Source organism: Physeter macrocephalus, chromosome 20 (assembly GCF_002837175.3).
Source record: "Physeter macrocephalus isolate SW-GA chromosome 20, ASM283717v5, whole genome shotgun sequence".
NCBI lineage: Eukaryota > Metazoa > Chordata > Mammalia > Artiodactyla > Physeteridae > Physeter > Physeter macrocephalus.
Genome location: NC_041233.1, coordinates 115,478,596 through 115,501,234, shown reverse-complemented (window position 1 = coordinate 115,501,234; position 22,639 = coordinate 115,478,596). Strand labels below are relative to the sequence as shown.

The following is a 22,639-nucleotide window of genomic DNA, read 5'->3' as shown; positions in this document are numbered from 1 at the left end:
CAGTACATATATGCCAATTAATAACACCCCTCACCTAAAAAAAAAAAAAAATCTGAATTACACATATCACTAAGGGTTAAAAAGTACTTCTCAGATATGATTTACATTACCCATTGCATCTCTGAGTTGTATACATTCTCTTCTATAATAACTATATTCTTTATAAAATGGAATTTAAGGCTAAAATGCTTTTTTTGTGGAGTTAGAAGTAGGTCAGTGTGATAGACAAGTACATAATATATAGTGTTTTCTGTTTTAAGAAGCTTAAGAAAAATTTTAAAGTATTTTAAATGCAACAAGTTTAAAGATAATAAAAACCACCATTATTCTAGTTATATGAGCTCACTCCCTAATTAGACAAAAACACCTGTATTATAAATCTTGTAAAACAGCTTGAGTATCAAAGTACTATTCTTCCTAGTGTGCATTCATTTCGTAAATTTTGAAGTCAGAATTCTAGTACAATTGAAATACTTGTCGTCACGCCTCAGGCTTTTTAAAAATATCGACAGATGTACTATTTTAATAAATATTTTTAAAACTTGAATTTACATAATATATCCCAAATTTCAACTAATATCCTATTTACTTACAGAAATTTATTTGAAACTAATTTTCATCAAATAAATTGTTTATTATAACTATATTATAATGTAACTTGATTCGCGATTATGTGAATATTAAATACATTAATCAAAATTAATCTTCATAAATACCAAATATCTTTTAAAATAGTGAATTATCATCAAATGCACATTTTCACATAGATTTCACTGCATTTTGTGTTTTTCACCTCCAATTTTTTTTCATGCTTGTATAGCCTATTCCTTTATAATTAGACATTTGAGTTTCAGCTACAGAACTTGGGAATGTTTTCTCTTAAAAAAATAAAACTCAAGGGCTTCCCTGGTGGCGCAGTGGTTGAGAGTCCGCCTGCCGATGCAGGGGACGCGGGTTCGTGCCCCGGTCCGGGAGGATCCCACGTGCCGCGGAGCGGCTGGGCCCGTGAGCCGTGGCCGCTGAGCCTGCGCGTCCGGAGCCTGTGCTCCGCAACGGGAGAGGCCACAGCGGTGAGAGGCCCGCGTACCGCAAAATAAATAAATAAATAAATAAAACTCAGAAGTACTTTGCGTACCCATTTATAGATATATGTTAAACTTATAACTGAAAACTTCGATTAAATATGAGCTAAAACGAGTGGTTTACTATACATTTTATAGAGGACAATACCAGTGTTTGTTAACTTGAAGATCAGTTGTACACACCTTACATTTTGATACTTCAAGATATTCAGTCACCCAAATACTCTAAGCGCCTCTACTGCACGTCAAGCACTATTCTAGGTGTTGCACTATTTTATACGTTTCAATGTTTCAACAATAGAATATTTGGTACCTTTTGTGCTTTGTGAAAAGTTTATATGCTCTTTTAGATTTGTCAGTCCTTTATAATTTAAATATTACCTTCCTCCCAAATAAGGAGACACCTATTTTTCCTTGAAATTATATAAATATTTTATTTGTTGAAGTTAACGAATAAAATCAACTGTGAGTCCCCACTTCCCACCTCCTCCTCCAGACCTTTGGCTCTTGGACAACAAAGGTTAAAGTTAATACTAACCGGAAAAAGGTCTTTAAAAAAACAAGAGTGAGAAAAACCTTCTGTCAAAAGGGGTTGAGTCGTATTCCAGTCCCCAAAGGTGAGAATGGGTTCACCTTTGCCCACATCAGAGCCTCATTCAGGGAGATCGTGGATTTCCCATCTTCAAGGAAAAATACAGGGCCCTGCACAGCGACAGTTAAGGGAAGAGAAGATGAGATTACGAATTTGCAATATGTTTTTAAACTTCCAGAAACATACTCACGCTACTAAAAAACCCCTGGTGATATTTAAGCAACACTGATAGGAAATTTTAAAATGAGAGAAAAATTAGATTCTTTGAATTGCCACCAAATAGAGGAACATTTTAAAATATCTTAACATTACGCCCTGATGTCTTTCAAAATAGAATTTAGTTTTATAATTTGAATTCTTTAATTACAATGGCGCTGTCAGTGGTAATAGGTATTGCTAACCTATTAATTACTACAAAGTTAACATTTATAAAGGCATATATATATGCCTAATAATAGACTTTAACATACTTCACTCTTTTAATCATACAGCCTACATCAATACAGCTGGGTAAATTATTTAAGCCAGAAATTCAACCTGCTCTCCAGAAGATGAAAAATACACTGCTATATATGTGTATATATAATTTAAAGTCCCGTCAACCCTGTGATTTACTAGCATATCTATAATTTAGTTATATCAGCTATTTTGTATGTCGAGGGTAGTTCTGAAGAACTAAATCCAAAAATATCTTTCAATGTGTATCTCCCAGCTCTTAGAAGGAAAAGCATGATTTTACAAACACAGAATGGAATAAAAACTTACTTTCTTCATTACTTTCTAAAGTTATCAGGTTTTTTATCATGATTTCAAATGATAACAGCTTGTTGTTAGTAAATTATTTCTAGATATTAGAAAATCCATTACATGAAGTAGGCAGCTTCCTATTCACATGTACTTGAAATTTTAGTTTTAAGCAGAACACATTGATTTTCTGCAGGAACAGAAATATCCTAGGAGGGTAGCCCCCCCTCTCAATCAGTCATTTGCGCCCTAGTGTATGTAAGATAATGAGTAGATCCTTTCCTAATGTGTGTGTGAGTGCAGAGTGGTTAGCCTGTGGCGTAGGTCATCTGTCTGTCTCAGATGGAGAAAAAGTCCTGAAGAGGAGAAAGAAACAGGAACGTGTCGATCACTAGAAGTACATGCAGGGCTGTGAGTGGCACTGCAAACGTATTCTAAAAACTGCATAATGGTTTTTGCTCTTAATCATAAGTTCTTGAATTTACTGCTTTGGTTCTTTATCTCTGAACATAAGTGGATAAGCACGTATACAACTATGTGTTCTGTCTGTGGTCTGGAATATATTGCTGTGTTCTGAAGACTTAAGTTTGTTTCTGGTGTCAAGTCAAGCTATAGTTGGAGTTTACATTAGCAGCAAGATAGTTAATTGGAGTGATTATCCCCCCACGTACCTTTCTCCATTGACCTGGCATGTCAGTGTTAGAAAGGTAATTAGCTACGTTACATTAGAAACACAAGAATCCACTTAGTAAAATGCGAATGTGCCCAAGAGGTGGCGTTCTTTTAGTCCCACCTGGTCTCCATTAGCATTTCAAGGGGATTCAGCTTTGTTTCCTTCTGGGGGACACCTCCAACCGGTCCTGGCTCTGGGATGATGAAGGCTCCTCTATTTTCTGGAGATAATGGCACCCCCGGGTCACACTGGGAGGCTGTGGCATCGTTCACCATCATTACTTTGATCGGGCATGAGGGACCATTCCTTGGGAATCTGCCATCCCTCATGACTGAGCCCCGTAATTTTTAATTGCCGAAAAGTTCAGTAAGTCAATGCAAGAATATGCATAATATATCAATGATATATTATACATCTAACAGCTTTTAATTGCTTTCTTTGTGTTTAAAAAATACAAATGGAGACTATAAAGTTAAATTTAATCTACTGAGATATAATCATTTGTAACTGTGTTGATTGTTGCTTTGTCTTTCTTATTTAATTTCCCTAAGGATATGATCTATATGTATTTTAAAACATTTGTTACTAAGTATAGCTATTATATGAATTGCTTTTATGATAACAGTACAATGACTATGTCTCTGAATTTATTTCAAGGAGAGAGAAAACATGTATACCAAATATGGAAGCATTGAGGGCAATATTTTCTCACTGGGCCTCAGGTCTCTTTATAGGTACCTACTTTTATTCAGGTTGTGCTTATTTTAAGATCACATTTCAAAAAATAATGAAACAAATAAAAATGATGAACATGCACAATTTATGCGTGACATTACGCTGTACCTGGATTTTTAATCCTGTAAGACAAGAGATGTGACTATCAAAATGACTGGGAAGGTTTGATCCGGTCACATAATCTGGTCCAATGATTCCTCGGAGTGGCTCTTCTTTTAGTCTCTTCAGTAAAGTTGCATAAACCATTCTTTGTGAATCAGAAGGGGGTGTATATGGAGATTCTTCTGATGATCTATATTTTCAACAGATATTCCATTTTTAGTTTTGTAGAATCACAGGGTTGTTAAGGTTTAGATTGAAAAACAGTCCCTGATGATTATTTAGTTCTCCTTTATAAAACATGGCAAATCAACTTTAGACTCAATTTATAGTAAAATGAAGGACTTAAAAAAGGCAGGAAAGAGCGTTGTAAATTATTACTGAATACATGCTAACCATGTGTTCATGGTTAGCATGTATTCATGTCCCAGTTTTTATATTGGATTCACTCACCGGTTGACGGATTGTGTGCAAGCTCTCCATGCATCCAATTCCTCAGAAAGGTGTTCAATTTTTATAGGCACTGACACCTTCCGACATTTCAATAGCTGACTGAAACATGTGAAAAAGAAATTAACATCTGCCATGCAAGACAAAGATAGCAAAAGAGCAAATGAACTTTAAATAACTGCAATTTCAGATTTAGCAACTGTTGTTCACAAATCTATGTGTATATGTAAATATATACATGTAGGGGTGTGTGTAAGTCCCTGGCAGGTCAAAAATATTCAATAAATATTGGCCGGATGACAGGCCGAGTATTGCTGAGTAACAGGCCACGGCCAGCTACGGTGTGGTCCAGTGTGTCTCCGTAGTAAAAATGAGTCTTAGAAAGCAGGTGGAACAGTAAGAAAAGAATGTCAATTAGCGGAAAGCAATGGAAATGCTGATTTCAATTATTTAAAGACAGGGATGTGTGAAAAAAAGCAGTGAGACAGTGACAGCAGTGATCCATCACATCTGTGTATAGGAAACTGGAAAACAGATATAATGTTGTTGTTAATTATGAGGCTGTAGATAAGGAATTACTAGTCCTAGTTTCCATAAGTTACAAACTCAGTATGTTTTTCAAGGAACTAGTTGGTTGAAATTTAAAAGTAAAAGCTGTTTAGGAGATAAAAAGAAAAAGAACGTAAGACCTTACCGATGATATTAGACTAAACGTAAGCATTTCTGTAATTTATATCTTATGGTTAACTCTTGCTGCTTTTGTCATCCTTCTGCTGGGACATGATCAGAATTGGTGAGAAAAAATATATAAATACCCTCCCCCCCCACACATACCCCTAACATTTCAGCAATATTATCTCAAATCAGTTGGTAGCTTGTTTTTTTTCAACCTCAAATTACTGACTTAAAAATTTTTTATTGATAATGTAGCCTGGCTCCAAAACAAATTCTTTAAATCATATGGTTTCCCTGTCTACAATTCTGCACTTGATAGCACTTTGTCTGCTCAGTAGCGTCTGATGATCTACTGTAGACAGAGCATTGTTAGAGAGTGAGGAGGAAAACCAAGGCGGCTAGGTGCAGAGAGCACCGTGAAGATACCGGAGAAAAGCTTGCATGTGCACGGGAATCACAAGTGTTTCCGTCTGGCTGGAGGAGAGAACATGTAGAAGGACACCGTGGGTGGTGAGGACGGAACTGGACTTCCGTGGGATTTCAAAGTAAGACTAAGGATCTAGACTGTTACCTGCTCGCTCGCGGGGAGTCTCACCGTCAGGGGGGCTAACGCCACCGCTGCAGGGGTGACGGGGGAGGGGAGGGTGACTAGAGGACGGGCTACCACGGGGGGCAGTTAGTGAGGACGGTAACCGTGGGTCCCAGAGAACGAGCAGCGTGCGGGTGTGGGAACTGGCTGCAGAACTGGACGCTGACGGTGAGGAAGAACAGCTGCCCTGGTCCTGGCCGTTTAATCCCGCACCGCAGAAGCTCAAGGACGCCACCAGAGGAAAGAGCGGACCCAGGAGGGACAGACGTGAGAAGGAAGGCGGCCTTGATGCCTAGTGCTCGGGGGTTAGGGGGCTGCCGGGCGTCCAGCCGGGCGCTGTGCCTGCGAACAGGAGGGCGAGCTGTCCGCACAGAGGCGAGACGGTGGGCTCTGAGGGACGGAGTACAGGCAGGCCCCGGAGCTCGCCTTTCTCCCTGTGAACTAACACGATTCTACCCCAGCCACACTGTCTCAAGTCTCTCCTGCCTTAGGAATAAAATGCCTTCCTTGTGTGGGTGGTAGTTTTTCAAGGGACCATTTTCTCTCTTTCATGACCAAAGTCATATAGAGCTGAACACAGCTCACTAAATAATATTAATTCCATGTGATACCGCCTCCTGTTCTCACAATATATTTTCTAAGTATCGTTAAAAGCTGCTCTCGAATCGTGGTCTTGCTGCCTGCGTAGACCTCTCCTGGAGAGCCCTGACAGCAGGAATCTCCGCCGCCCCCGGGCCAGGCCCACAGCGACACCAGACCTCCCCGCAGGGGCACTGGATTTTAATCTTGAGTATGACAAGCTTTAAGCACCGTGGCTGATGTTCAGCAAGCTGTTAGAAAACACAGGAGTTTGGCAGGTAGGTTATACCTGAATACCTGAATATGCTTCGCATTTTTCTACCGCAGAGATGGGAAAGCTAAAATACACAGTTTTTCATCTTCCTTTGAAAGTACGGTTACACAGTCCTGGCCAGTGGGTTGTAGGTGCACAGCCCTAAGGAAGACTTTCCTTCCTGAATCAAAGGGACCGGCCCTCTGTGGTCTCCCTCCTTTTCTCCCTTACCACTCCTGCTTTGAATGTAGACCTAATACCCCGAGGGCTGGGAGCTACCTGGTAACCTTGGGTCACTCAGGCTAGCGGAAGGAAGCCAAGAATGTCGGAGTTGAAAGAAGGGAAGAATCCAGATCCTTGATGGAATCTGCCCGAGAATGCCTACCTCAAGCGTCTTGACATAAGACCAGGAAACCTTAGTGTTTAAGCTAGAATTAGGATTTCTATTATTTACACCCCAGTCCACTGCTAATTCATATCGTTTACTGCTGCTTTATTATGAAGCACATGCTTAGTAAATAAATGGATGAGTGCAAAACGTATTTGTTGCTTCTGTGATGCACTCAGACACTAACCGTCTCAGTGAAAGGCACTTCTCTAATTTCACAGTAGAAGAGAACCTGCTCTTACCTCGTGTACTCATAAAGTGCCGGGACGATGCTTTGGTACTGTCTTCTGATAGCCAGCAAAGCACCAACGTACCCACATAATATCAGCAATTCATTTCGAGCTCTAAAAGAGAATATATTTATTTTTAAAGATTCCATAACTTGAGGTACAGAACACTGCTCTCATATACAGTCATTGTACTTGGGTCTCTATATTTTGATGGGTGACATTTATAGCAAAATATGCTTAGAAAATTTTCTAAACTTGAAGATGTTTTATTCATCAGTTAACTCCTATTCAGATATGTACACAATAACATAAATTGTGTTTTGAAATAAAAGTCTTGAAATAATATTTAACTCTGCCTTCTTGTTTTTCTCTCTTCCTTGTCTGTTCCTTCATGGAATTTCTCCCCGAGTGACGCACTGGGTCAGACTGGCGGATTCCCGGCATACTATGCAGACTGCAGGGAACAGCAGAGGAGGCCTCCTGCACACCCAGCCGGGGGAGCCTGCCAAAGCTTCACGGGCTTTGCACCATCTTTTCCACATGGCATTGAAACAAAAATAGCCCAAAGCCTCTAGTATAAACATATGTGGTCTCGGGATTTTAGTTACATGGATAACAGTGTCCTTAAATGATACCTGAATTCAAGGTTAGTGTCTATTTCTTAATTTCTAGCACTTTCACTTCTTTCCCCAACCTAGTATGCTTTGCACACATGTAGATGTAAGAGATATGACCACTAGACAGACCACCGAGGACATGAGGTCCAAAACCATCCCAAAGCTCCGAATTGGCCCTATTTGAACCAGGTGTGCATGTGTGTGTCTGTGTGTACATACACATAACATGCTAGGTATTAGGAAATGGGACCACTAAGATTTACTATTTGTTTCAAGCTGACCTCTGTATTTTTACTTAAGGATAACACAAACTAAAATGTAATTTTTCTACACATGCACTTATCTGTCCAAGATGATCTTATCTCCTGATCTGAACACCAAAAACAATACAGCCGGGACCTTCCCTGGTAGCGCAGTGGTTAAGAATTCGCCTGCCGATGCAGGAGACATGGGTTCGATCCCTGGTCCGGGAAGATCCCACGTGCCGCAGAGCAACTAAGCCCGTGTGCCACGACTGCTGGGCCCGCGTGCCACAACTACTGAAGCCCCTGCACCTAGGGCCCGTGCTCCGCAACAAGAGAAGCCACCGCAATGAGAAGCCCGCGCACCACAACGAAGAGTAGCCCGCGCTCACCGCAACTAGAGAAGGCCCGCGCGCAGCAACGAAGACCCAACGCAGCTAAAAATAAATTAATAAATTAAAAAAAAAAAAACAATACAGCCATTCCGAAACATTACATAAGCTCAGTTACGCATTTTGAAGAAAAAGTACTCACTTAGTACATGTATGCAGGACTAATTTTTCAGTACGAACATAACTCAGTAGGTCAAGAACAGGGTAAATGGTATCCAAAGTCCAATTTGAACTACTGATGTATTCTGGCAAAATAAAACCAAATAAAAGATTCTCTAAATAATAGGATTAAAACTTGTTCATCCAATTTTTAACTTATGTAATTGATTCTTTTCTGGTCAACGCTATCTACTACTTTATTTTCTAGATCACAATCAGGTCCCGATAACAAACACTCAGCAATCTCTTTCCTCTTTAAATTCAGGACGGCTAGTGCTTGGTTTTAAGCCTTTTTATCAATGTGAATGAAAATACCAAATAAAAGAGTAGATTTTAAATTATACTACCAACTGAACACGTACCTTTGATGAAGTCAATACCAATAGGAAGGGCTTTTTCAGGTTCTTGACTTAACAAGTAATACTTTATAGTTTCAAATATATTGCCATCGGCATGGGCTGTCTCAGCTAATTGCATACATTCTTCTACTGTGGGTAGCTTGCACTAGAAAATAATTGGTTTGATGACACTGTTACTAAAATTTACAGGGATAAAAGCAATAGTATTAGTGCTAAATGTTTCCAATATGCCTCCTTATTAAAGTTGCTGAGAACAGATGTAAATGAAATAATTTGTACTAAAAGCATACATTTATGGGAATATCTTTAAGATCTAATAACAATAAGTAGGGTATTACCTAATAAGTCAGTAGTTTTAATCACACAAATACCTAATAAAAGAGGTGGAAGTAAATTGTCCTGATTGTGATACTAGAATTAGTACCTGCAAATGTAATTGAGCAGGAAATGCTGAAATTAGTTACTTTAGAACAAATATACTGACCAGTCTCAAAAACTACATCAAATGTAGAAAACATAAAAGGTGCATGCTTACGTGTTCTCTACACAGTGATTTACTTTCACTTGGCCTTGAGACAAAGCAACTTTATTCTGAGCAGGACAAGCTCTCAACGTTTTTAGCTCTGACATTCCGAAATGCCACAAAGTGGAGATTTGAGCCTATGAAATTTCATTACTGTAAAATGAAAAGCAACACTCCCCATCTTTTCAAATAATGTTTTTTCTGTTAAAACTGAGAGTCTACTCCTCCCTCATGTGAGTTTTTCTGCTTCCATAACGTAGACAGGAATTAAGTTATAAATTAGTAACTTAATAACTCAAATCAATACTTTAACTTATAATTAAGTTATAAATTAATTTTAGATAAAATTCTGACATGTTCATGATATGTGCAGTTTAGGTGTTAAAGTTTGTTGGTTTGTTTCTAAGCAACACAGGCATAGTTTACTGCTGTCTTACTAGTCTTTGGCAACCACTGAGATGGAGCTTCCGCTGCAAAAAATATTTTGTGCTGTGACCGCAGCTGATGTGGTTCATCCACCGTTAGGTCATCCGTCTCCTCTCCTTTGAGATTTGTCACTCTAGTTCCTTCTCACTATTTTTTACATCCCCTTAAGTTACTAAGATGGTTTATTCAATTTGTTTATTAATGCATTTATTCCACAGCTTCATGTTTTCCGTTGTTTAAAATTGAAGTAAACTGAATATTTTAGATCCCTCAAACTCTCTCAAAAAAATTACAACAAACTAAACTAAAAGAGCTCTCATGTATGTGACATTTCATATTGTTTCCCCATCTTTATTCACTGAATGCCAGTTATTTACTGAGCAACTACTATGTGCTAGGAACTGTGCCTGGTTAGAAAGAAAAAAGTTTCTTCACTTTGCTATATGCTCTGAGAGTACAGGGAATTAACCAATAGTTCCCACTGAAATTTCATTCTGACACAGAATATGATAAGAAGAGTAGGTTGATCATTCCTGTAATTCTTTTCCTATCTTAAAATTCTAAAAGCTATATAACTTAATATTTAAATATAATTTTTAGGGGAGTTCCCTGGTGGCCTAGTGGTTAGGATTCTGGGCTTTCACTACCATGGCCCAGGTTCAGTCCCTGGTTGGTGAGCTGAGATCCCGCAAGCCACATGGCACAGCCTATATACATATATATATATATGTATGTATGTATATATGACTTTTAGTCTTACTTGTGAAATTCTCCAGAGTTATTAACACCTTTACACACATACTAACTAGTCTTTCTAAAGAGTTATTAATGAAGTCTGCCAGAGAGTCCAATTATACCCTTTCAGGATGTATGATGAAAAGACCAGGTGAATACTGTGTTTGTCCCCTCATTAATAGTTGTGTAAACATAGACAAGGATTTAGCCTCTCTTAGCCTCCGTACTAACACCGCACCTCTGGCCTCAGAGAATATGTCAGTGTACACTGAAACACTACACAGTAAGTGTAAAGGATAATTGAGAAAAATACACTCCTGCCTCCTTCCATATGCATTTTAATTTCAACTTAAAAATAACTTTTGTCAGGTTTATAAAGCAAAGCACAGCTCACTTAAAAAGTGATTCACAGAGCAAAGTGTATAAAGAAGTTAAAATCACCTATAATCTCACAACCCATTGGTAACTTTCAACATTTATCCTTTCACAAGTATTTTCCCTGATAACATACACAGTCACATACACACACACACACACACACACACACTCACTCACACACACTTTTGGTCTGTCTGTATTAACAAAATAGTTAGTATCCCTTGTTGAATGAACAGGGCCACTTACCCACTGCAGGGAAAATCAAAGTTCATATAAGAAAACTCTGTTATTTTGAGAGTTAAAGATGAGAAAATGTTTTATTTATATAACCTTTTTCTTAAAAGAACTGTACTGTGCTATAAATAAAATAAATATGTACACAGTTGATTTTCCAAATGAAAATCATATGGTGTGTACCTAGTTTTATCATCTGCTTTTTATTTACTTGTTTTATAGCCATCTACCAATGTCAATAAAAATAGAACTTCATGACCTTTTTAATGGATTAATAGCACTGAAATATAGAAATGTACTGTAATTAATACAATCTCCCTATTGTTGAACATTTTGATTGCTTTTGTATGTAATCTTGGTATACAAATTCTTGTATTCTGTAATGGAGCATTTTTAAAAAGCACTTTAGAATAAGCATGCCAATTTTATTATACTTCACTAATTCTTTTAAAGATCCTAAACTGCCTATTTTTAAAGTTAGCATACATGTACCTTAAGATGCAAAGGGGAAAGAGCTTGGGCTGTGAAGTTACAAACGTTGAAGTTCTCACCCCACCGTTAACTAGTTACAAGTTCCTTACCTCTCTGAGTTCACTTTCTTTATAAATTAGGAACAGTATCCCCTGCTTTTCAGGGTTTCATGAGAATTAAGTAACAGATAGATGTGAAAAGTTAGAACAGTTCCAAACATATAGGAGAAACTCAATACATGTTCTTCCTTATTGTTATAATTTTTGTTGTCTTTATGAGAGGATTCTGACGGGACCGTATATTCATTTCTCTGCGTGCACCACTATTTGACCAAACCTAAAGCTAATTAAATCACAGCACTGCATTCCAAACTGGAATACTTAATATCGTCAGCATACCTTCTCATGAAGATCATTTATCTCTTCGATACACCCCGGGTAGAAAGCACAGAGTTTTACTAACTGTAGTTCGCTATCAGGAGTCATTAGGAGAAGATCAACTGCCAAATTCCTATTCACATAACAAAAGGGGAAACTTCAGTGAGGAAAGAAAAGCCTAAAAATAACATTTTAGAACTATTTCAAAGGAAGAAGACTCATTACACCTCCCTTGCTTTTCTATTTACATAAACAGTACTAATTTCCTACTTAGTTATGAAACTCCTCTAAACGTAGATTACAGAAACCAAAGGGCGTCAAGAAAAAACGTATTATGAAATTCCTAAATACTGAGACTTTATATATTTACAATTAATTTTGTTATTATAGAATAATTCTCTATCGCTTCTCGGCCTTTTGGCTAAGATCAAGTGTAGAATAATTCTCTAGCCAAACTAAGTAGTATTAGACGTGTTCTTTGGAGCGAATTATAAGGCAGACTCTGTGAAAGCTAATTCTCATCAACTTTTGCTACACTTGCCAACAATGGACAATTGTATTATCCAGCTCATTAAAACGAATGGATATTTAGATATTTTAAGTTTAGATGTATGGGTATTCCGCATATTTCTTCAACTTTAGGTGGAAATAAAAGATAGAAACGCAGTTTTCCGATTTGCTTTCTCAAGATTTAATCAATGGAATAGATCATTTTGAGATCAGACATTTAAAAAAATGTGTGGACTTTCACAGCTTTACATTAAAATATTTTGAATAAAATCATTTTTAAAAATCACGAGGTGAGGAGGTTTTGGCTTCACGCCTCCTAAGTGAGAACGCACTATTTTTTAATGGCTTACGATATTATTATTCAATTTTCAAGAAAATGATAGACATTCAGCATGACCTTAGAATAGACAGTATATTCCAAATGTGAAGTGACAAAGGCCGTGCTGTGGGCTCTGAGTAAAGGCCCCCACCCTCCTTGTGCAGAGCCTTCGGGACATCTAAATTGGTCATTCAAGTGAGTGAATTATTTTAGAAACTATTAGGGAGATGTTTAATCAGAATACGGTGAGTAAAGAACAGGAATAGGGATAATTTGTATGTGTCAAATTCTCCATCATCATTGGGCAAGTATATCTTTGAGTGTTCTTACAGGCTCCAAATTAGAGTAATTCATCTGTTCGTGATAAAAAGTATGACTTTATGTTTTCTGATACTAACATTTAATAGCAGTTTTTAATAATGTCCATGAGAATACAGAAATTATCATTTGCTTTTATAGTGTTTAAAAACGCTGGGCTAAAATTCTACTTTAACTTCTATGAACCACAGACAAAAGTCTGACTTTCTTATCCTAGAATCATATCCTGATACAGAGAAATTTACAGCAATTCTAGCTAATTTTATTTACTTTTTAGGCTAATTCACTATTGATTGAAAATTCAGTATGCCAGTAGGGGAAAATGTGTGTACATATTGCTGTATACTGATACGGACCAGCGAAATGACCCAAACTCTTAAATTTTACTACAGAACAGGCATTTTAATGTGCTTAGTTAATTATTTTTTTATTGTAGAAAGCCACAGTTCATTTTTTACACAGGTTTAAAGTATAAAATCATGAGTGATTTTGTACCTAGGTTATAGGAACTGTTCTCATTACTTTGTAGTTAGGTTTTAGATAAACTATATAAATGAATTGGCATTCTGCAAAGCAATAAAGCAAAAACGGTTAGTGATCATTTCTTAGTAAAGAGTTGGTTTTCTAAAAATAAAATAATATGTGAATTTTTAATTGAACACTTTAATAAAACCAGATAATACCTGTATCCAGTGGATGGAAAGCTGAAAGGAAAATAAATTTGAATACCGTGAATAGGCAACGACAACCGAGAAAAAGCAAACTTTTACCACTAACTGTGAAGAACACGAAGTGTTCTCAGTTTATGAAATTACATTAGGGTTAGACTTCACCCGGAAAAAAGCCAGATCCATGTATTTCAGCGGTGGAACTTTATCCTGGTTTCTGGTACACAAATCTATGGCTATATAAAGAAAGGACTCTCGGAGGGAGTGAAAAGGAAGGAGTTTGTTTTATATTAAAAGCAATAAGACATATCGTCAGGTGGAAGATTTTGAAACCTCTTTAAAATTTAATATCCATGTTTTGCTACTTTTTACCTTTACTTTTTTTAAAAAAGTAATCACATTGTATTTGAATTAGATGACTTGGCACAGCGTCAGTCAGTCACCTTCGTGGGTGAGGAGGGTGGGTCAGACCCCATGCTTTCGGGTGGGTCTGAGCCTACTACCATAGTTCTTGAGAGACGGAACTGGGTCCTCTCGAGGGACGGTCTGCGTTAGGTACACTTAAGTCTGAGACTGATGGTGGGGTACCACTCCATTCTGATGGGGGAGGGAGCGCTTACATCGCTGTAAGACCTGGGTAAAAATTAGAATAACTCTGAGATTCCCGAATCTCTCTGAAGCCCCCAGATCCAACAGGAAAGGAGACCGGGAAGCACTGCTCTTTTTCTGACTCAGCCCTGGGTGAGGAGGTGGTGTAGTGTGATAGCTGCCAAAGACTGAATGTTTGTGTCCCCCAAAAGTCCTATGTTGACATCTAACCCCAGTGGGATGGCATTAGGAGGTGGGGTCTTTGGGAGGTTATAGGGTCATGAGGGAAGAGCGGCGATGAATGGGATTTAGAACCCCGATAAAGGGGGTCACGGGGAGCTCCCTCACCCCTCCCGCCGCGTAAGCACAGCCAAAACGCAGCCAGTTACGGAACAGGAAGCCCGCCCTCATCAGACACCACATCTGCCAGTTTATCTTGAACTTCTCACTCTCCAGAACCAAGAAAAATACATTTCTCCTGTTTATCAGTCACCCAGTCTGCAGCATTTTGTTACAGCAGCCCCAGCTGACTAAGACAGTAGCTAAGAGTGCAAAGTGGAGCCAGGTTATGTAGCTTTGAGTCCTGGCACGACCATTTACGGAGACCAGAGGCAAATCAACATCTCCCGCCTAGTTCTGAGTGAACTGCTGCACGTAAGTGCCTACGACGGTGCATGGCGCAGTGAGCGGTACGAAGGGTTAGCTAGCGATGATGACATTCTCATCTGTAGTGTGGCGTCTGTATAGCTCCATCGTAAGAGCGGGGGCCCGTGTGCGGGGAGTGTACGGTGGGGAGAGGTGAAAGTCCTCATAAACAAGCTTATGCAGAAATTTCCCAAGGTTCTACGTGTTCTGGGGAAAGAGAAGACAGAGGTCTAAAATCATCTTTATTCAACAAACACGTGAGTGACAGCACCATCTCCTTCCTCCACGATGAAGGACTGTCTGCCCTGAGACGTGAGGGAGAATCGCTGGGAGCTGGAGCTCCAGGTCCCCCAGGGACTCTCCCGGGTCTGCCCCTTACAGCACAGCCCAAGTTCGTTCCGAGTGTCCGGCTACACCATCTTTATTATTACTCTCCATTAGAAAAGTGCCTTTATTTTCTAAACCTCAAACTAAGATCCAAGATCTGACGAGAATGAGTGTAGACATGCAGAATTTTAAAAGTGGGAATGCGTGGTCCTGATCATCTTAAGTGCACATTTACTGTCTCATGGTGCTTTATGTGTTTGAAATACTACACGTTACAACTGGGCTACTTTAGAATAAGTGATGGCAGATTTCGCTACATAGCCACGTAGTTCTCCCTCTTAATTCGTGCTTACATCTTATCTTTATCTACAAGGGAGCTCCCGTATTCTCCCAACGCACACCTTATCAAGGGCAACTTACAACATTCAAAAAATGCTTCCATCACTATGAAACTATTCTTTGACTTTAGAAATGCTCACCACGTTGGAATAATCATGCACTTTCTCGCCAGCAGCTCGAGGGCATAGTGGGTTGCGGGTCCTGCCAGCTCTCCAAGCACCGTGCCCACACAGACTGCCAACTCCAGCTCGTTTCCGCGAATCAGGTACGCCATAGCCAGCTTGCTCAATGAGAAAAGAATTCCTTCGGTTTCATAGATGCTGGGTAGGGTCATCACTCCCCTACTCCATCTCATAAAGCAGATCAAGCTGCATTCACCTATAATCGATTATTCTTGTAAAATCCTGAGTGTAACGTTTGTCTACAGTACTTATGTAAGGGCAACTACAGTTTTCAGACGGAAGAGCTGATAAAGGGACACAGAGCACATTTTATAAGGTCAGAATTTAAGAGTTTCGAAGCTTTGCTCACATTTTTGTGATTAATTATTAACAGTCTCTCTGCAGTATCCTCAACGTGTCCTTCAGTCTCTCTATCAGAAAAAAAGTAAATTCTTAAAATCTTCCTCGATACTGTACAATGACTGTCAATTATCCCTTAAGGCCAACATAGCTAAGGATACATGCAAAATAGAACCCACATCTTTACTTAATGGTTTCCTATTACATTAGAGGCTCAAATGAAAAATACCTCAAAAACATAACTTGTGAAGAATATACTAAAGTATTTATAAAAATAAGCGCTTTCAAAAGTCAGGTATTCTGAGTCCAAGTCCAGTGATTCTTCCCTTTACCACACTACTGCTCCTCATATATGATGAAATACTTAAAGTAAGGTTGTTACAAATACGTCTCTTGTAATAAAAATAAATAAATAGGTAAATAGAAAGATCTCAGAGTCTGTAGAGTTTACCTGTGTTAATTGGGTATGTAATCGCTCAGGCTTGGAAAGCATGCAAAAACCAGACCTTACATAGAAAGTCACCGTATTATTCCCCAAACATCGTGACATATCTTAAGAGCTTTTCATTCACAGGAGCCAGTTTGAAATGTACCTCGATATTATCCACAGCGAGGTGGCAACACGCAGCTAGGACTGCCCGGCCATCCTGAAAATACCATTCCGCCAGCTCTCTGCAGGCTTCCTGCAGGAGTCTAGAAAGAAAAGGTGTATGTACTGGATATAAACACAAGGACTCCATCATAAAAGTGAACTGATGCCTTTTTATAACAAGCTGCGTAAGGGATCAAACAAGATTTAATTTTATATCCTTGGTGTAGGTAGAAAGCCTGATTTTGGGGGAAAATCAGGAATGCAGTCTTTCGTAGCAGATGAGCTGACAGGCTACCTGCTCTCCCCTGCAATTTTTCTTCTTTTCAGAAGAAAAGCCAAATTTTCAGAATTTCCCATCCTACATCGAATAATTTATGCCTCAGCTATAGGGGCAGTTAACCTTAGAAGAATTACAGGTTGAACAGAAACTTTTCAAGATTTAGGTGGTGACTGGAACAGGGGTGGTGTAATGTTAGATCTTTAAAATGCCAAGTTTAGAAATGGCAGAGAATAACAGCAAAAAAACAGGAAGAAATACGTTAGTCCCAACACATTATTTGCCTAACATTTTGTGATCATTTTTACTTGTCAAGTGTCCTAAAAGTTTAAATATCCTGTTTCCTAGGGCAATGATAGGAGCTAAGAGAAGACGCAGAGGAAGGTAGATTACTAGATGTGAAAAAGGTCAAAAGGCTGGAGAACCCTAATTTCCATTTCTTTTAAAAATGTAAGTATTTGGATTTCTTTTTTTTTTCTTTTTTTTGCGGTACGCAGGCCTCTCACTGTTGCGGCCTCTCCCGTTGCGGAGCACAGGCTCCGGACGCGCAGGCTCAGCGGCCACGGCTCACGGGCCCAGCCGCTCCGCGGCACGTGGGATCTTCCCGGACCGGGGCGCGAACCCGCGTCCCCCGCATCGGCAGGCGGGCTCTCAACCGCTGCGCCACCGGGGAAGCCCCATTTTTTTTTAATTTTTAAAAAAATTTGTATTGGAGTACAGTTGGTTTACAATGTTGTGTTACTTTCTGCTGTACAGCAAAGTGAATCAATTACACATATACATATATTCACTCTTTTTTAGATTCTTTTCCCATAGAGGTTATTACAGAGTATTGAGTAGAGTTCCCTGTGCTATACAGCAGGTCTTTATTAGTTATCTATTTTATATATAGTAGTGTGTATATGTCAAGAGGCCTAGATGTTATTCCAGATGCTAATACCAGGGTCATGGATTTTGAGTGATGTCAGGGAGATGTTATCCACACTGAGTCTAGGGTGAAACATTAATAAACAGCACATCTTACTTTTACTGCCTCTCCTCCCCAGCAGGTTTGATCAGATTTTAAGGAGTTAGGTGCTTTATATGCAATTTCTGTACTGAAACGCAGTTTGCTTTTCTGGAAGCTACATAAGACGTGTGGCGGCTGTGTCTATGTGCCTGACATTTCCCTCCTCGTCTAGGGACGGCTGCTGTGATGGAACAAGACTGTGGTGAGAAATGCAGTTGAGGACACGAGACAGACAAGTCCTCTGCGTGCCAAGGATGAACTGCCTTAAAGGTAAACCAGCCACAAAAAAATATTGAGCCCCAACAAAGAATGAATCGCTCACTCGTTAAAGTCTTCCTTGTAGATATCATCAGAATAAGAAGATCCTTTAGGTGTCGAAACATGGAAGGTTTGCATATCTCCCTCACAAGCAGCCTGGAATGTAATGCAATCTTTAGTTAATCTGTAGCTAACTGTTGATAATAGACCAATTTCAGAATATTCTTTTGAACAAAGTACATTTAAATGGTGTTTGAAATGTATACTACGATTTGGAGATACCCTTAGAATTTAAAACAAAAAAACCCCCAAAAACCAACCCATGAACTCTGTTGTATCAACATGAAGCTTCAAGTGAATGGTTACTGGAGTTGTTCAAGTGTATACAACGTTCAGCAGCGTAGAAAAGGCCAGAGTTCAGAGATGCTTGCATGTTTAAAGATCTAAAATAGGTTCAGTGTGGCCAGAGCAAAGAGAGGGTGACTGAAATGTCCAAGAAAGAAGGTCGGGAGGTGGGCAGAAGCCAAGCCATCTACAACTCTGTCCATCACGTGAACATGACCTTCCCCCTCCCACACGCCCCTCCCAGCGTGTCCAGCCCGTGTCGTTACGTGTTTGTACCTGTGCAACAAGCAGAGCTTCTTTAAGCTGACCTCTTGACATAAAAAAATGGACTAATTTTTTCACATCGCCAATGGCTATGCAGTATGGAATGACATCATCCTTATCTTCCTGGATTAACTGATCAGCTCTCCTAATAAAATAACAACAAAGGTTTTTTTTATATAACAGTAATTTCAAGGTTCTCAGTTTGACTTGAGATTCTCTGAAGTATCTAAAATTTGCATCGGAATCCACAAAGACTTAGATTTATAATCAGATCACATAAGGAGGACAAAAGTTTTCTGAAATAGTAAACACTATTAGTACTTGTTTTCCCTTAGGACACTACAAATTTTCATATTTTAAATGCACTGAACATTTCAGGTCTTAAAATTAATGTAGCTTAGCTATTAAAATAAAGAATATATCTTTCTGATAAGTTGTTACCTAGATATGTGTGATGGGACATCTACTCTCAATTGGATTAATGCATATGTGGGTGTCTACTTCACTAAAGACAGAGAATTTTAAGTGTTCTAGTGAGCACAGCAATAATTGGCGAGCCTCTAAATGCAAGTAGCCTAAGAATCATGAAAAAGGATAATTCAAGAAAATTTTATTTCACTGTTACTTATATTTAACAAACATGAAATTTATTTCTGTTTTTATTTTTTCCCTACCCCCTGTCATAACTGGCTATGTTTTTGCTGTGCTCATATGCTGGAAGGGGTTAAGGAGCTTTGCCCCAAGCAAGGTAGCTTAAAGAAAAATCATGTTCCCAATACGTGAGGGGGGAGCGGGGGCCTGATCTTGGAGATTATGAAGGATATACATGTGTCTGTCTCTGTCTCTACACATCCATCACTGTCTGTCTGTCTGTCTCTGTTTCTCTTTTCCTGTTTTAAGTCCCCATTACTTTCTCAATGACCAACCTCGTTAACTCCACTCTTAACATTTAATCTCAGTTTTACTGAAAACTAATTTGGTATAGTTCATTTATGCTGGCACCTGCATTAAACTCCATTTCAATTGCCAACCTTTGCGTGGGTGCAGTAGACACTTTTTTATTTAATAATAAAACAACAATTTTATTATTGTTTGCCTAGACCACTGTTAACAGTCTCCAGTTCATGGGGTCATTGGAGTTTTCCCTAACAACCAGGCTTTTACCATCTGACCCTGATTTCCCTGTTATAGCTGTTTAGAAACAATATTCTCTTCCTGGGCATTTAGAAGTAGGACTGAGAGACTGCTGATCAATCTCTCTGAATGGCTGGATCCATAAAACGAACTTAGGAGTTGCAGGGAGATGATTTTCTGGCCACCATGTGAACTAAGGAGCAGAGAAAATCAGGTGTTGGTTTTCAAAGATAAATGAAAAAGACTGTTGTTTCTTAGGTTGAAACAAAATTGTTTTGTGAAATAAATACCCTCTGCTAACCTGACTTTATTAAGGTTTCAGCGGGAGCACTGACATTTACAATCGTGTCGTAATTGTACACACAATAGAAGATACATGAACTTAGAATCACTTTGGATTCTTAGAGCTTAGTGTAAGGAGCCTGCAGTCTGAGGGCTGGAGCTAGCTATTGCTTAACTTATTTGGGGAGAGTAGGTGCTAGGGAATGGTCCACTTTCCCACGGCTAATGCGTTAATCTTTCTGTATTTCATGCTTAGTCTCTGATTGATTTTATTGGTACATGTTACAGTTGAATTTTTTTTCTAAACCATGTCCCATGAAACGAAAACCAAACTTTTCATTTTTAATGCCAGAAGCAAGGTAATTACTCAATAAATAGTCCTCTACGGTAACTGGCACGTAGTGAGCGCTAAATATTTGTGGAACGAATGAATAGAACAGAACAGAGAACAGTCTATGTTTCCCCCTCAAAAGATACGTGGTGGAAGCCCTAATCCACAGTACCTGTGAATGTGACTTCATTTGGAAATAGAGTCTTTGCTGATATAATTAAGTTAAGATGGGGTTGTACTGGATTAGGGTAAACTCTAAATCTGATATGACTGGTATCCGTATTAAAAAGGGGAAATCTGGACCCAGAGATGCACGGGGGATAATGCCATGTGAAGACCAGGCAGAGCCTGCAGTGCCAAGGGCTGTCGGTAGCCACCAGAAGCCAGGGGGTAAGCACGGACCTGATTCCTTCTCAGAACCTCCAGCAGGAAGCAACCCTGCTGACAACGATAGCCGTGAGAGAATACATTTCTGTTGTTCTAAGCACTCAGTTTGTGGTCCTTTCTTATGGCAGCCCTAGGAAACCAATACACCTCAGAAGAAATCTTGTTTGTTTATTACATTCTAGAACAAGGACATCCGGTTAATCTTGTTCAGTGGTAAAACTCTTCTTCACCATCAGAACTACCTTGTACACATGCAGAGGACACGGCAGGAATTAGTGTCCACAGAGAGAATTTCTGAGATTATTTATAGAGTGACTATTTCACAAACTTCTGGTAACCTTCAAAAAATCTTACCACTTCTATTTCAATAGCAATACATTAACCCGTGAGTATGTTGACTGATCTGTCAACATGGGGGAATTTGCCTTCCACCACTGTTCTTATCAGATGTCAGCTCAAATATAAGAACGCCAAATGACTTATAACCGATTCGTTCAATTTACTGTATCAGGAGATGTAAAATTCAATTAACATTTAAAACAACATAAAAGTAAAAAATCTCAAAGGCTACTAGCATGTTTATATATTGCTTCTATTTTAACAAAATGTAAAACATCTGTTTGGACACAGACTCTCTGCCTCACCTCTGCATCAACTTCTTCCAGTATTTCACAGACACCCCTGGCGCAACTGACAAGGCTTTGTCCCACTAGAACAGGAGAAAAGAAGAGCAGAAACATACCCATTTTGATTGTACGGGCTAACTCTTAACAGACTTTTTAAAAAATGAACTCATATTTATAATACAAGTTTTTATTAGAGTGTTTGGATTTCCAGGGATATTTTTTGTATACTATCTCATGCATTCCCTAGAGTATAAGTATTACCACAGTTTAAAATAAAATAAGTTATATAAATTCCCTGATTTAGCAGGGAAAATCCCAAGCCTACAGAAAAAGAAAGAGCCGTGGAGGGAGGAGGGGAGCTGAGAGAGAAAAAGAAAGGAGGTTGGGGGAAGGGGTAGTACATAAAGTATGTAGTTTGAAAAATATACTTACTCACCTTCCCATACAACACCAGAGTAATCTGGTCTCTGGTATTCTATGTTCTATTTTCAAAGTCATATATACACTGAAATTTTTATTTCAATGTTACTTATATTTAACAAACACGGCATTTATTTTTATTTTTTCCCTACTCATTGTCATAAATTTTATTTATTGTCATCTCTCCCTTTATAACTGATATTCCTGTCTTCATATTTTAAAAATTAGACTACTACTAAAAGAAGCTCACTGTTCAATTCAGGCTGATTGTGACTGTTGTTTGAAGACACAGATTTCACTGAATTCAAGTCTAGAAGGGAACTGAGGAGAAAATATTCTGAAATATCACTACATAAATCAAAACTTCATTTTAATACAGGCTCTCCAAGACAGGCAAGTTCTACTGCAAATAAAGCTAGAAAATTGGTTATTAGCCTGAAAATAATAGGTTAAATTTTCAATAGGGGATTTTTAACA

General features: G+C 38.8%; 1 protein-coding gene across 12 annotated transcripts in view; it reads right to left on the bottom strand.

Moving 5' to 3' along the window:
* Positions 1-1,495: 1,495 nt before the first annotated feature.
* The window catches only part of WDR17 (WD repeat domain 17), a 97,695-nt gene continuing 76,551 nt past the window's right edge, over positions 1,496-22,639 (bottom strand). For 9 of the 12 annotated variants that reach the window (XM_028481161.2, XM_028481163.2, XM_028481168.2 and 6 more), the window contains 13 exons: positions 21,761-21,825; positions 18,995-19,127; positions 18,438-18,529; positions 16,831-16,930; positions 15,857-15,996; positions 13,833-13,853; positions 12,024-12,135; positions 8,862-9,003; positions 8,483-8,585; positions 7,102-7,203; positions 4,379-4,477; positions 3,935-4,118; positions 1,496-1,784 (listed from right to left, as the gene is read on the bottom strand). In XM_028481161.2, the coding sequence (XP_028336962.1) occupies positions 1,665-1,784; positions 3,935-4,118; positions 4,379-4,477; positions 7,102-7,203; positions 8,483-8,585; positions 8,862-9,003; positions 12,024-12,135; positions 13,833-13,853; positions 15,857-15,996; positions 16,831-16,930; positions 18,438-18,529; positions 18,995-19,127; positions 21,761-21,825 (1,413 nt within the window). In that variant the 3' untranslated portion in view covers positions 1,496-1,664. Of the gene's footprint in view, positions 1,785-3,934; positions 4,119-4,378; positions 4,478-5,069; positions 5,146-7,101; positions 7,204-8,482; positions 8,586-8,861; positions 9,004-12,023; positions 12,136-13,832; positions 13,854-14,260; positions 14,451-15,856; positions 15,997-16,830; positions 16,931-18,437; positions 18,530-18,994; positions 19,128-21,760; positions 21,826-22,639 lie in introns of those variants that run through there. The other 3 variants (XM_028481164.2, XM_028481170.2, XM_055080917.1) reach the window with 3 other exon arrangements.